General features: G+C 42.6%; 1 protein-coding gene across 1 annotated transcript in view; it reads right to left on the reverse strand.

The window, feature by feature from the left end:
• Positions 1-2,804: 2,804 nt before the first annotated feature.
• Positions 2,805-15,051, reverse strand: part of atrxl (ATRX chromatin remodeler, like) — a 34,172-nt gene continuing 21,925 nt past the window's right edge. The window contains exons 18-35 of the mRNA XM_083782844.1: positions 14,881-15,024; positions 14,216-14,393; positions 13,968-14,105; positions 13,693-13,868; positions 13,336-13,453; positions 12,318-12,439; positions 12,141-12,214; positions 11,789-11,889; positions 11,522-11,678; positions 11,306-11,406; positions 11,092-11,200; positions 8,738-8,915; positions 7,839-8,030; positions 7,312-7,455; positions 5,491-5,616; positions 4,263-4,358; positions 3,800-3,928; positions 2,805-3,287 (exon numbers count right to left, since the gene is read on the reverse strand). Of these exons, the coding sequence (XP_083638970.1) occupies positions 3,201-3,287; positions 3,800-3,928; positions 4,263-4,358; positions 5,491-5,616; positions 7,312-7,455; positions 7,839-8,030; positions 8,738-8,915; positions 11,092-11,200; positions 11,306-11,406; positions 11,522-11,678; positions 11,789-11,889; positions 12,141-12,214; positions 12,318-12,439; positions 13,336-13,453; positions 13,693-13,868; positions 13,968-14,105; positions 14,216-14,393; positions 14,881-15,024 (2,370 nt within the window). The 3' untranslated portion in view covers positions 2,805-3,200. The remainder of the gene's footprint in view (positions 3,288-3,799; positions 3,929-4,262; positions 4,359-5,490; positions 5,617-7,311; positions 7,456-7,838; positions 8,031-8,737; positions 8,916-11,091; positions 11,201-11,305; positions 11,407-11,521; positions 11,679-11,788; positions 11,890-12,140; positions 12,215-12,317; positions 12,440-13,335; positions 13,454-13,692; positions 13,869-13,967; positions 14,106-14,215; positions 14,394-14,880; positions 15,025-15,051) is intronic.

Genomic DNA, 15,051 nt, shown 5'->3' on the forward strand with positions numbered 1-15,051 from the left:
TGCATTGTGAGATTGTAGATCAGCTACTTCCAAATGGCCAAAATGTGGTTGTAGCCCAGTGGTAAATTGCAATGTAAAAGGATATACATTTTTTAATAATCCGAATCTACAAAATAACTAGTAAGGTGTCCAAATAATAGAATATAAAAGTAAAATATATTGTCCACAGTACTTCAGTCGATGTAATTATTTACTTTCCACCTGTTTAAGTTTATTTGTTTGTGTCTCAAAAAGTACAAACACATTCCTCATATTGTTGTCCTTTTAGAGTCACAATAAACAATCAACAGTCCTAACAACACTAATGTTTAAACAATAACACAGAGTTAATGTTGGCTAAAAACCATGCGGTTCTCAAACAAATGTTACCTTCCAGCTACGCCACAAACACACTGCTATGGACCGCGTGCGGCTACATTTTAAATCATAAGCCCCGCCTACTGTATCCGGATCTAGACCGTCCAATAGTGTCGTCCGTCAGAGTGAATGAATCACGTGATCCATTAAAAATCTTGTTTGTACAATACACTTTGTGTGTACAAGCCACACGCACGCACGCACAGACAGACAGACAGACAGACAGACAGACAGACAGACAGACAGACAGACAGACAGACAGACAGACAGACAGACAGACAGACAGACAGACATTGTATACATTATATAATTTGTGGGTCCTTGACAAAGACCCACAAATTATATAATATGAAAAGGTTTGTCAAGAACTGCTGCATCCATAATAATATTCAGACACATGCAGTGTCTGCTGGTGAACACTAGATGGCAGCAACACGTCAGTTTTTTTTTATTGATTGAAATATTTATTTCAGTTTGTAGAATTACAGTACATTTCAAGCACAAACTCAATACAAAGACTGTTAACTGAGTGGACGACCCAATTAAGCATTACACTTGTTTACAACAGGGTCCACATTGTTCAATTCATCAAAACATTTAGAGACATACAAATAGACACTTCTATGTAGTTAAAGAACAGAACCCATCATATAGGAAGCAAAAAGGGAAAAGATACATATACAGTGAGGGGAAAGGGGGGGTGGGGGGGATTCGGATTTTACAGAGGCCAGTTTCGAATTGCAGCCATCCGTAGGTGCCCTTTGAGAGCGGTTTTGAAGGAGTCAAGGGATTCACATGTCTTAATGACTGTTGGTAGGGCGTTCCACATTTTGGTGGCATAGGAGCGAAAATAATTTAGTCCCTTGTTTGTGCCGAATCTGGGTTGTACATGGTTTGTTGCACTCCCTCTGGTGTTGTGGGTGTAGACTTCGTTTACATTAAGGAAGTATTTAGACAGGTACATGGTATCTTAGTGGTGTATCGAATCTTGTGGACCAGACCCATTGCAAGATGCTGTACTCTGTCGTCGACCCTAAGCCATCCCAGCCTGTCAAAGTGGGCAGGGGTGAGGTGGGTTCGGGGGGTGAGGCCAAGTAGGAGCCTGACCAGTTTGTGGGCCTTTGAGGTGTGGTACCAAGAGGTGGATGCATAGTCAAAGAAACCTTGTACGAGGGCTCCTGTTAAGGTTTTCAAGGTGTTTTTGTTGACCAGTGAGGAGATCCTGTAAAGGAATCTTGTTCTTTGATTGACTTTTTTGATTACGTTGGTGGCCATTTTATCACCAGAAAGATTGGCCTCCAGGATGGAACCTAGGTAGGTAATTTCATCTTTTCGTGTGATAATATTGTCACCAACCCTAACCAGGAAGCCATCTGCCTTGCTGAGATTACTATTTGATCCGAAGAGAATGGATTCAGTTTTTCCCAGGTGTAAGGATAGTTTGTTATCAGCGAGCCAGGTGCAGATTCTACCGAGTTCAGAGCTGAGGGTCTTTTCAACCTGCAGTTTGTTCCTGTCCGAGACCAGCAGTGCAGAGTCGTCTGCGAACAGGAACAAGTTGCAGTCACAAGCTGATCTCATGTCGTTAACATATATTAGGAACAGTAAAGGCCCTAGTATGCTTCCTTGTGGGACGCCACAGCTCACTGGGAGGGGGCGGGGACAGTGTTCCGTTCACCTCCACCATCTGTTCTCTCCCCTCCAGTTTCCCAGTCTGTCCATGACAAACGACTTTAGTTTAAACATGTAGTTTCACCTGCTCTCTCTCTCTCTCTCGAAGTGTATATTTGTATGTCTCTAAATGTTATGTTGTCACATTCATTAATATTCACGGACTAGTGGTGCATTGCATTGTATGTAGTCATAGCACGTCATAGTACATATGTATAGCATAGTAGTATAGTTTATATGTATAGCTTAATTATATAGATATTCTACTGTTACTTTCTTAGCTTACGCATGTTACTTGATAAATGTTTTTATGTGATCTATTCCCATGCGTATTTTGTTCTTGCTTAATGTAAGTCGCTCTGGAATAAGAGCGTCTGCTAAATGCCTAAATTGTAAATTGTTATGATGAATTGAACAAGGTAAACAAGTCTAGTGCTTTATTGGTCGTCCACTCACAGTTTGTATTGAGTTGTGCAATGGTCACACATTATATAGGAGGAACATGCACACCAAAACCCAGTTAAAGCTACTCATAGCCTAGTTAAGATCAAAGATTCACAGTTTAAGAATGCTTAAAAGAAAAGCCATAGCTCGGCTGATGCCACCGATAGAGAATAGATTCAAGCAACCTGTCAGAACCTTGATCTTGCTTTAGACAGAAACAGATACAAGAATGTTCACACCTTTATTAGAGCATACAAAAAACAACAAGTTTAATTAACAACATAACATCTTGACAGAACAGTCCAAGAATCTGCTGCCAACTCCAAAAGTACAAGTTTGGACAGCAGCATGGAATTGATTACTTGTTACCATCGTTGTTTTTGGACAGAAATCTCATTTGTAAAATAATAAAAAACGGTTTTGGACATAAAAGGTTTCCACCTGACAGCAGTGCTATGTTACTTTAGAAGTGTAAAAAGAAACGGTCTTAATTAATATCAGCTTAATTTAAACAGTGCAGTAAAGCTGGCTTTACCCATATTAAAAAAAGAAAAAAGGTTGCTGTCCTATCACTTTTTAACATAGTGGAGAAAAAAAGACACATACCGGTATTTAGAAAAATACAGCAAAGTGCTTCATTTACTTTATTTAATATTTATTCTTATTCTGGGCCAGCCTCTAGCAGAAAACACTGAAGGCCTTACAAAAAGTGTCACATTTAGGTTCAGTCACACAGTCACAGTCACAATCTGAATCACAGCCTTCTTCTCTTCTTGGCTTCTTCTGTCCAATATGGTCCGGATGTTCTGCGTGAGCTATGGAGGGAAAAGTCAAGAGGCATTAAAAATCACACCCGTGTGAACTGAGTGGTGCAGCTCTCCCCCGTATCCCTCTCTGTTTCTGGCGCCCCCTAGTCATGGTCATGTTGGTGCTCATGACCACATGGGTACATGACACACACATGGGTACATAGGTGTACACAGACATTGCTGGTTGTAGGAGTGGTTGCACCACTCAAAAAATGGCACATGTACACAGCATACAGGTAAAGTATAGCCTCTGAAGGAGGCTAGTCATCTAGAAGAGGGTCTGTGTGTTGGTCTGGAGGTAATCTCAAAAACTTTAAGTTGCTTGATTCAGTATTTCGATATTTGATATTAGTTTTATCTGCCCCGCCCCCTTCATATACAAACCCATTGTAACTTCAAACTTCATTTTAACCAATGACCATGATAGATTCATCGAAAACACCCGTCCTTTTTTCTGGTGACTGATATTGTCCTTCTAATACGCTTATCGCCCTCAGGCGTCTTACTGGTTTACTTACAGATTGCTGTTTTCCACAGGCGTCCCTGTATAGAGCTTGTCTGCGTGCCACTTCCATGTCATTGGAAAATTTCCAAGTCATGGCCTTGGCCCTGACTTGCTTATCATCCAGATTGGGATCAGCAGCCCACTGTAAAGTACAATTCATCATTTATAATTATGACATGACAGCTATTCTAATATGTCTGTGTGTGTGTGTGTGTGTGTGTGTGTGTGTGTGTGTGTGTGTGTGTGTGTGTGTGTGTGTGTGTGTGTGTGTGTGTGTGTGTGTGTGTGTGTGTGTGTAATTATGACATGACAGCCATTCTAATATATATATATGGGTGTGTGTGTGTTACAGTAAAATCGAGCTTGAAGGGGAGAAATAATCAACCAGACAGACAGACACACACAGAGACACACAGAAACAGACAAAGACACAGACACAGAGACACACAGACAGACACAGACACTCTCTTACTCACCAATTGCACAATGCAGTCTTCTAGGGTTAGGACCTTAATCGATTTCAGTGACGTAATGGCCTTGCTGACATTTTGTCGACACTCATTCACCATGCTCTGCAAAGACAAATGTAATATAACAGTATGTCATTAAACCAACGTGACACATTGGCAAGGCAGTAGCAGTGTTGTTTTTGGCAGCAAATTTTGATTTTAGTTTTAGTCATAGTCTCTTCAATAGTTTTAATTTAGTTTCAGTCACATTTTAGACACCTGGAATATCTTGGTGTTAGACTAAAATTAATTTTGGCGGGCCTTGATGATCTTAACCCTTAGACTACCAGTCCCAATTTTTTGGTTTGGGTAACAAATTGGCATATTTTTAATTCATCGTTTTAACATACAAGAAAGATCTGGTGGATTGAAGAGATGATTTTCTTTTTTCATTCATTGCAAATGTATTCTCTCGATTCGCCACCAGATGGCGGGAAAGCATAATTATGCTGATTTTGGCTAAAATAGACAGATCTTCCTAAGTCACTTCCGGTTCAACGATCAACAACAACCTGTAGTATTTTGACCCTAGTCAATAGCTTGGCTGGTCCGGATTGCTAAGCTAATGCTATATTTTTCATAACTAAGTCAAATTTACCTCAAATCAACCCCAAAAGATCGCAAAATATCACATTTTTTACAGCGACGCACATAGAGACGGCGCGCATGCACGATAGCGCACGATCACGCGGATTTCGGCCGTTTTTTGGTAAATTACATCCAACATTAGTGATATTAGCGAAAAAATATAAATTTTTGCTCTTTTGACCCCGCGATAACTGATATTGATTGTCATTCCGTTTTTTCCGTTAACGGGAGGTTTAGATTTTTCGATTAATTCCGTTTTTTCCGTGAATTGTAGGCCAAGGGTTAATGACTGTTTTTACACTTGCTGAAGCTCTACAAGCTCACAACGCGTCACAGCGTGACGCGTTGTGAGCTTGTAGATCTGCTATTTTCAGCATGCAACCAAGTGTAAAATGACTTATACTGGATCTCTTCTCTACTGGGTCCCTTGCTAAAATTTAGTCTAGTTTTTATTTGTTGACAAAATTGTCAGTATATTTAGTCGTTTTTATGTACCAGTAGTCTTTGTCAGTGAAAAAAGGTAGCCGACGAACAACTTTCGTCATAGTATTAGTCGACGAAAATAACACTGGGCAGTAGCTAGAAAAGCAGCTGGATGTGTACGTACCGTTAGCTGCTGATTGCTCCTCTTGTTCAGGGCGGTGTGGATGGGCTGAAAGCGCTGCCCTGAAGGCCCAGGGATGTTTGAAGGCCCAGGGATGCTTGGTGGCTGCTTTGCGACGGCGGCACGACCCTTTGTTATACAAGAGGTAAGCGTGTTTAAACAAAAATAAAAAGGTATACAATTGGGTCTATTATTACCACTTTCCCTTTGGTGCCCCTACTTTGGACATGTCATTATAAGCGACATTTACGTTCTTTTTCGAAAAAATATATAATACAATAGCAGATCTACAAGCTAACAAATTGTGATTGGATGTGAAGTGAAAATGTTCATGGCATTAAGTCTAATTATTATTTTGTTGAAATGTCATTAAATGGCAGTCCGTAGCCTAATGCATGTCAAACTGGGGGGGGGGGGGTCCTTGAAATTATACAGGTTGAGAATCACTGCTAGACCCGTCAAGTCTTCTCTTATGGGGGTCCCTGGCATATATTTTCTAATGGGGCTCTGCGGGTTGATAAGTGTCAATTTAGGGGGTCCTTGACACAAAAAAGGTGTGGTATAGAGCAGCGGTTCCCAACGTGGGGTCCGCGGACCCCTAGGGGTACGCGACGCATAGCCAGGGGGTACCCAAGCCCCCTCAAAAAAAAAAATATGTGTGTGTGATATGAAATGTCCAGTACCTCCCCAGTGCCTCCCCAAGTGCCACCCCAGTGTCTTCCCTGCAGTGTCTGCCCAGTGCCTCCCCAGTGTCTGCCCAGTGGCTCCCCAATGTCTCCCCAGTGGCTGCAGTTTCTCCCCAGTGCCTCCCCAGTGCCTCCTGCAGTGTCCCCTCAGTGCTTCCCCAGTGCCTCCCCAGTGTCCCCCTGAGTGCCTCCCCAGTGTCCCCCCAGTGCCTCCCCAGTGTCCCCCTGAGTGCCTCCCCAGTGTCTCCCCAGTGTCTCCCCAGTGCCTCCCCAGTGCCTCCCCAGTGTCTCCCCAGTGCCTCCCCAGTGTCTCCCCAGTGTCCCCTCAGTGCCTCCCCAGTGTCCCCCTGAGTGCCTCCCCATGCTCCCCAGTGTCCCCCTGAGTGCCTCCCCATGCTCCCCAGTGTCCCCCTGAGTGCCTCCCCATGCTCCCCAGTGTCTCCCCAGTGTCTCCCCAGTGTCTCCCCAGTGCCTTCCCAGTGCCTCCCCAGTGTCCCCCTGAGTGCCTCCCCAGTGACCAGCCGAGTGCCTCCCCAGTGCCTACCCAGTGTCCCCCTGAGTGCCTCCCCATGCTCCCCAGTGTCTCCCCAGTGCCTTCCCAGTGCCTCCCCAGTGTCCCCTCAGTGCCTTCCCAGTGCCTCCCCAGTGTCCCCTCAGTGCCTTCCCAGTGCCTCCCCAGTGTCCACTCAGTGCCTCCCCAGTGTCCCCCTGAGTGCCTCCCCAGTGTCCCCCCCGAGTGCCTCCCCAGTGCCTCCCTGAGTGCCTCCCGAGTGTCTCCCCAGTGTCTCCCCAGTGCCTCCCCAGTGCCCCCCCAGTGTCTCCAATAGCAATACAAGAGCAATAATACAAATCAATCTTAATTTATTAATCTTATTCATTAATTATTGAATCAAATTAATTAATTAATCAAAATGTTCGACGCAAGAAGGCCCCCCTGCGGCCTGCGCCCAGCACCATGCCAAAGCTTTTTCCTGCAGGAAACACTGCTTGTGGTTGTAAATATATTGTTATCTGTGTTGCGAGGATGAGGGGGTACCTGGAAAAATATCTACCGCAAAAGGGGTACCTGGTCCAAAAAAGGTTGGGAACCCCTGGTATAGAGAACTGTTCCCTGTGTGTCAGTGTATGTGTCGTTTACCTCGGCTTCATACTCGGCCCAGGCAGCTTTGCGGTCAGCCTCGCTCAGCTCCTCCTCTGCTTTATGGTCAAGCAGCGACTCGTGCTCATGGTAGGACACGATGTGTTCCTTCAAACTTTGCAGAAGCTCTGCCAGTACCAAGTCCTGAGACAGATGGACAGAAAACAGTGAACAGTGAACTCTGAATAACCCCATGTATTATGTTGCCAAATTATGTTGCAAAATAATTTAGGTTTTCTTTTAATTTTTCTGATTACTTTCCCCATTTCTATTGTATTTTTGTTGTTAAATCTGGTGAGATCAATTCCTTTTTAATCTAAATATCACCTGCACAACCCAATATTATGCTGCTTATGTACTGGCTTCAAGCGAGAGAAAACAACAAACTAAATAGTCTCAAAATGGCATCCACGTCAAGGTTCCTCGACGTGGTTCCAAATGCACCCTCACAGGTCTGTAACTCTGAGTGTACAAATGGAACCAAATGGATCCAAACTAAGAAATCAAAAATGAAATCCTTTAATTACCTTGGGCAACACAGGTGTGGTCCGCTTGCTCTTCGTAGAGTTGGGGTCATCCAGCAGGTCTGGGTGAAACATGTAGAGTTCATTCAGTTCAACTTGGGTGAAGTGCCTCTCTATCTGTTGTTGGTCCACCACACGGAATGCCAGAGACTGCTTGGCCACCTGACGGTCATAGATCTTCTCCTCCATTGTGCCCTAAAAAAATAATAATAATAATGTTCCTACCGTCAGGTCTTCATCAGGCAAATGATGATATTTTGCCTGACCTAATGGTTGAAACGTTAACACCATTAATAAGAGTACGTTCTTTGGAGCTATAAAACAGTGTGCAGATGTTTTTATCCTCTTCTTGATTCTCGCCTTGATGTACTGATGTCCAGCACCTGGCCTAAATACAGGCATCTTCTCTGGGACATGAGAGTATAAAACTATAGGATAAAACTCTAATAAAACACTAATAAAACTATAGGATAGAACTAATAAAACTATAGGATAAAACTCTAATAAAACTATAGGATAAAACTATAGGATAAAACTCTAATAAAACTCTAGGATAAAACTCTAATAAAACTATAGGATAAAACTCTAATAAAACTATAGGATAAAACTAATAAAACTATAGGATAAAACTCTGATAAAACTATAGGATAAAACGCTAATAAAACTAATAAAACTCTAGGATCAAACTAATAAAACAATAATAAAACTAATAAAACTCTAGGATAAAACTCTAGGATAAATCTCTAATAAAACTATAGGATAAAGCTCTAATAAAACTATAGGATAAAACTCTAATAATCACACAACAACCCCCCAAATTCACACCACTTTACTTTATAAATCTCAAAGCACGAAATTGATAGATCAATGATAATGCATAATGAAGAGTTTATAATAAATACCTGAGCCAAGAAGCGATAAATAAACACGTTCTTCTGCTGACCGAAGCGATACACCCTGAAGATACTCTGCGTGTCGTAAGAGGGATTCCACGAGGCGTCAAAGATAATGACTCTGTTGGCTGCTACGAGGTTGATGCCCAGTGACCCGGCTCTTGTTGAGATCAGAAACAGCCGACCACTATGGGAAAAGATCAAGGCAAAGGGGAGAAGCTTAGTAACAGAAGGGGGGAAGTCTGCACACTAGAAAATGTTCCCATAGCAATTAATTTAGTGCCACCACAACACCAAATTGTCTGTTTTAGTGTTTTTCTATTCAGCACCTTTATAGCATTGGAATGAATAGTTTATTTCGGTACTTACTACTTACATTTTTTACATTTTTAAAGACAGATTCTATTATACGGTCAAGTTTAGCACCGAAAAGGTGTAGGCTGAAGCCAAAGCTTATTATGCCTACCCTTTAAATTGAATGCATTGAATGGTTGTATGTGCTTAAAAGAGTATTCCGGTTTCGGTTGTTATCATATCCAATAATGAGTCATACAAGAGAAGAATTACATAACATCCAGAGCACAGTGCAGCTCCGACCATGCACGCGGGGCTAAATCAGTGATTCTCAACCTGGTACAAAGGACCTCCTCGGCCCAGGCCGTAGCGTAACGGTCTGGGCACCGGACTGGTGATCCAGTCGCGGTGTGCCGCGGGTTCGACTCCCGAACCCGACACGGCCTTTACCGCATGTCATCCCCCCATCTCTCTCCCGTTTCCTGTCAGCCTACTATCTGTCCCTTAAAAAATCAATAAAAGGCGTAAGCCGCAATAAAAAATAAAAAAAAAGAGAAAAAAAAAAGGACCTCCTCTGGTGGTGCGAGAAATGTTCCCGAAAATGAAAAAGGTAGGGGTGAGGGGGAGTACAAGTTTTGCTTTGCGTTGTCACTGAGTGCCGTGTTTAGAATGGCTTCGTGACGAGCACTGCAGACGATGCATTCACGGAGCACAGGGTGGCAACCCAAGATATACAGAATATACAGCGTAGCGTAGGCTAGGGATGTGATCATGCTGATCTCTTTATTGTAATCTATCTATAAATGCACCAAGTCTCTGTCTGTACAGCTCCCCGTGTGTAATCCACGTAACTCGGGAACCGTTCGCACCACCGACAACCGCTTTCCTCACCCCCAGAGGAGGTGCAGTGCCCGGTGTCGAGTCAAGCGATTTTTGTTTGTGTTTTCTTCGCCCTCACCAGTGGTTGTTAATAATAAAATCACAAAAACTCTAGTCTGGAATTCTCCTTTAACTCCACACAAAATGTATAGGAAATGTCTAACAGAACGCCATCATCAAACATTAAATACTTCTTGTTGGTAAAGAGTTATACTATAGTGTACTTACCTACCTACCTAGGTTCCATCCTGGAGGCCAATCTTTCCGGTGATAAAATGGCCACCAACGTAATCAAAAAAAGTAAATCAAAGAACAAGATTCCTTTACAGGATCTCCTCACTGGTCAACAAAAACACCTTGAAGACCTTAACAGGAGCCCTCGTACAAGGTTTCTTTGACTATGCATCCACCTCTTGGTACCACAGCACCTCAAAGGCCCTTAAAACAAGGCTCCAGACCTCCCAAAACAAACTGGTCAGGCTCCTACTAGGCCTCACCCCCCGAACCCACCTCACCCCTGCCCACTTTGACAGGCTGGGATGGCTTAGGGTCGACGACAGAGTACAGCATCTTGCAATGGGTCTGGTCCACAAGATTCGATACACCACCAAGATACCCATGTACCTGTCAAAATACTTCCTTAATGTAAACGAAGTCCACACCCACAACACCAGAGGGAGCGCAACAAACCATGTACAACCCAGATTCGGCACAAACAAGGGACTAAATTATTTTCGCTCCTATGCCACCAAAATGTGGAACGCCCTACCAACAGTCATTAAGACATGCGAATCCCTTGACTCCTTCAAAACCGCTCTCAAAGGGCACCTACGGATGGCTGCAATTCGAAACTGGCCCCTGTAAAATCTGAATCCCCCCCACCACTGTATATGTATCTTTTCCCTTTTTGCTTCCTATATGATGAATTCCTGTTCTGTTCTTTGACTATATAGAAGTGTCTATTTGTATGTCTCTAAATGTTTTGATGAATTGGACAATGTGGACCCAGTTGTAAACAAGTGTAATGCTTAATTGGGTCGTCCACTCACAGTTAACAGTCTTTGTATTGAGTTTGTGCTTGAAATGTACTGTAATTCTGCAAACTGTTAATAAATATTTAAATCAATCAATCAATCAATCAATCAATACTTTATGTAGGTAGACATGTGTTGAAGTTGGATATTACGTACCGAACATTAGTCGCATCATTGAACAGTTCAGTCCATTTCTTCCTAGAGGTAGCAGTTGTTGTCCCGTCAAGACGATAGTAATCGCTGTTTCTAATCCAGCTGCCAGTACCTACAAAGGCAGGAGTTTGAAGCAGAAGGACAGTGACACATTTTAACACCCTCAACTAATACGTTGTGCAGATGAATTGCAGTATAAAAGTATAAAAAATACTACCTTCAAATGGGGATGATTTTCCACTCATTGCGGCATGGTGAGCAGTTTCCAGAAAATCTTCAATCAAGTCTAATGCTAGCAAGGATTGACTGAACACCAGCCTAAGAATGCAAAATGAAGAAAACGATCATTCAAGTATAGAGAAGATTGGAAATGTCATGTAATTTATCACATCATTTATCTCAGCAATTTGAAATGTCCACTGAAAAGACATACACTTTGTCGTCCAGCGCCTCAGCCATCCTGAGAATCTCGAACAAGAGAACCATCTTCCCTGAGTGCTCCAAGATGTGCGCATCTGCTTGAGTCAGCAGGTTCTTGTACCAGTCGTCAGCTGCTGTATCAGGTCTCGAGCTGCTGGTCACCATCTCTCCTGTACACAGTATGGCACAGGGCAGACTGTTTTACATGTTCACTTTACATAGCTTTACTTAGCCATTGGCTAGACTAGAGGCCTTTCTAGCATTTCTAGCATCTTTATACTTTGCCCTCCTGCAGTGCCTTGCTGGGCTCCTGCCACTTGGCCCTTGTCCTTGGCCCTTGTCGTTTCATTGCTGTGCGTCCCGTTACACTCTCTCTCTCCACTGTTCAAGGTATAAAATGGACAGAAGGGAAAATAATGAGAGATCTTTGGTTTTAAATTAGATTTAGAAAACATAAATGCAGCTTGTTTAGCAAGTACAGTGCTAAAGTGCTTGGAATCAAACTCGGTCAAGAGGTGCACCCTCATTCATAAGTTGGCTATTTTGATGGGTGCTAAATAGCTAACATTGTAGAGAGGGAGAAGGTCTTAATGCTTCCAAAAAAAAAAACAATGTGTGAAAATCGAACTCACCTCTGAACATCAGCGGATTCTTCACCTCTCAAGAGAGCATTGGCTTTAATGTAACTTCTCCCATTAAAACGCCCCTGCAATCAAAAAGTATAACCATCAGTTAAGTGAAATTAAGGATGTATTTTACACGCCATCAAGCCAAGACAGAAAGACAAGCACTTTGGTCAGTATGTTTACTTTGTTTTCTTTGCTGATGTAGTTGAGATGCAGGCACCAGGGATGTGTCCAGACTCTGCAGAGTATCTGGTAGTCTTTGAAGAGACTTGTTCCAATCTTGACAGTGGCCCCCATGCCCGCACCTGCAAAAGCGGTTTGCTTCAGACCGTTTTCAACAAATACAGTATGTACATACAGTACATATACATGCATTGTCCAGTATGTCCAACAGGGAAAACAACTTTGAAAGAACCACCACGGGTACTTTTACTATGGATAATAAGCATCTTATCTGCTGCCAGAAACGTGGCCTTAAAAATGTTAAGACTCCCATTACATTGTCTGGAAACCAGATGAATCTGCCATTGCAAAAGTTGCCCTGAGCAGATTGGGTCTGGTACCGCTCAGCTTTCACTCCCTCTGAAGTAGTGAGGGGCCAATCGGGAACCAGTATGCAAATATGGGACAGGTTTATCCATAAAGGCTAGATGGCTCAAGGCGGAGTCTCTGACGTAGTTCACCCGGAGGCCATCTTACTTCGGGGCTACAGTACAGTATGTTCAATGGCAGCTCAAACAAAAACATAACTCGCTCAAATCTTGACGGATTTACAAACGGGTTGGTTTATTACAAACGTTGTCAATGTGGCTATATGATTCAGGACGCTTATCTGCTTAATTTAGTTTTTTTATATGAACGTTGTATAAAAGTATGCGGACGTCTGACGTTTATAACAAACCAAACAGTTTGAAAATTGAGCAAGTTATGGTTATTTAAAAGTACATGCCCCATAGACACAATGTTATGCTGCCCCGAAGTAAGATGGCCGCCACGTAGCAACGTCGCTCTCCATTGGCCAGAGAGCAGGTGAGCCATCTAGCTTTCTTATATACATCTATGGGTTTATCACCAGAGGCTTTTTTTTTATCCGCCCCATGGAAATGCAGGTTCCACACAGAGATTCCAGACTAATATCTACGCAGTGATATCGTTTAAAACTTAAATGGTAAGCCCCACACACACACACACAGTTTCTTACCAGTGAAGTGGTCAATGTAGTGGCGGTACAACTTGCACTGCAGTGGGGTCACCCTCACCAGTAGCACATACTCGTATTTAGGAGGCAGGAATTGAGTCAATTCTGAATAGTCTCTTCTCTAGTAAGACAAAAAACAGACTTAGCATAAAACGGAAACAATTAAATTCATGTTCTTATTAGTTGAATACATTTACTTTTAATCATATATTTATCAGGTATTTCATTTCCGTATCAAAGGCAGCTGAGTCCTCAGAGAACATTGGAACAATTAAGTGATTACATACACGAGTGCTGGGTTTGAAACTATTCTGAGCACATGTCACATAGGTAGGCTGAACATTCAGAAGCCATGCTCACCTGCACACATCCAGCCAACAAAGCATGAATGACATGCGCACGGTTTTTCATGATTTTGACATCTTTCGGGGTTGAGTCAGCGCACTGCCCATTCTGTATGGGATTGATGAAGCGGTTTCGGAATTCCCTCGTTGACCCAAGGAGGTTCTCCTTGATGAAATTGACCATGCAGTGGTCTGGGATGGCAGAAAATGTATTCAGTGAGTATCCGACACATATAATTTAGTTATTTTAATACCTTAATATAGTGTGTATAGGGTGTGGTGCAGCCTTACACTCGATCAGGTTGTTTTGCATCGGTGTTCCAGTTAGCACCACTCTCCGTCTGGACTTAATGCGACTCATGGCTTTGGAGATGTTGGTCGCTTCATTCTTTAGGATGTGGCCCTCATCACAAATCACAAAGTCTGGACCTGGAGAATAAACAACAATTGCCTACAAACGTACAACTGTTCCAATGTGCCATGCAACAGAACATACAATAGAATCGTTTTACCAGCATGGCATTTTACTGTTATCTTACCTGGATCAATAAGTGTACTCTTAATCATTTTCTTGAATACTTCATTGTTGACATTGCGCCCATATGAGAGGTTGCGATACATCTCATACCCTATAATCATGACACCTCCAATCCTGTGCCATTTCTGGAGGGCTGCAAAACGCTCCTGAGGTCCCTTAAGTGTGGCCAATTCCGTAACCTGTAACAAGTTTGTGTGTTTGAGAAATTAAAAAAAGTTATAATTAACTAATAACTATAATCTAACCTGGTGACACATTATGACGCCTAAGTAGGTGAGTAATGCATGCGTGTGTGCGTGTGTGTGTGTTAATATACCATAACATCACAAACATTCTAACCACTTTAAACCAATTTTCTACTTTGGCTTTTCAATATTAGCCAATTTACAAGCTCACAACACAACGCGATAGAACTCGTAAGCTTGTAGATCTGCTATTTTGTACAGATTTGGCAAAATCTTTTTATACATTGATTATTACTATTTTAACACATCTTCTCTTCTGGGGGTCTCTGTCACAAAACATTTTCAGATGGGGCTCCACGGCCAGACAAAATTCAAATTGGAGGCCGTGCACATGAAAACGATGACGGTCCATTAGGCCATATCGGTTAATAATGCCTTCAGGTAATTTGCAAGAGTCAAATCATTAAAAATGTTGAACCACCTTGACTTTATCGTTTCCCATGCTTTCTTGCCATTTGTCGAACTCATTGATCCAGTTGAGGATGGTGTTCAATGGACAAACCACAAGGGCAGTTTTGAATTTCAGGCTTTTAGACTGCAGCATTGTGTGGAGGAATGTTACGACCTGTGGGACAAAAGACAGCAACACCAT

The sequence above is a fragment of the Protomyctophum parallelum genome (genome assembly GCF_964188405.1).
Source record: "Protomyctophum parallelum genome assembly, chromosome: 1".
NCBI lineage: Eukaryota > Metazoa > Chordata > Actinopteri > Myctophiformes > Myctophidae > Protomyctophum > Protomyctophum parallelum.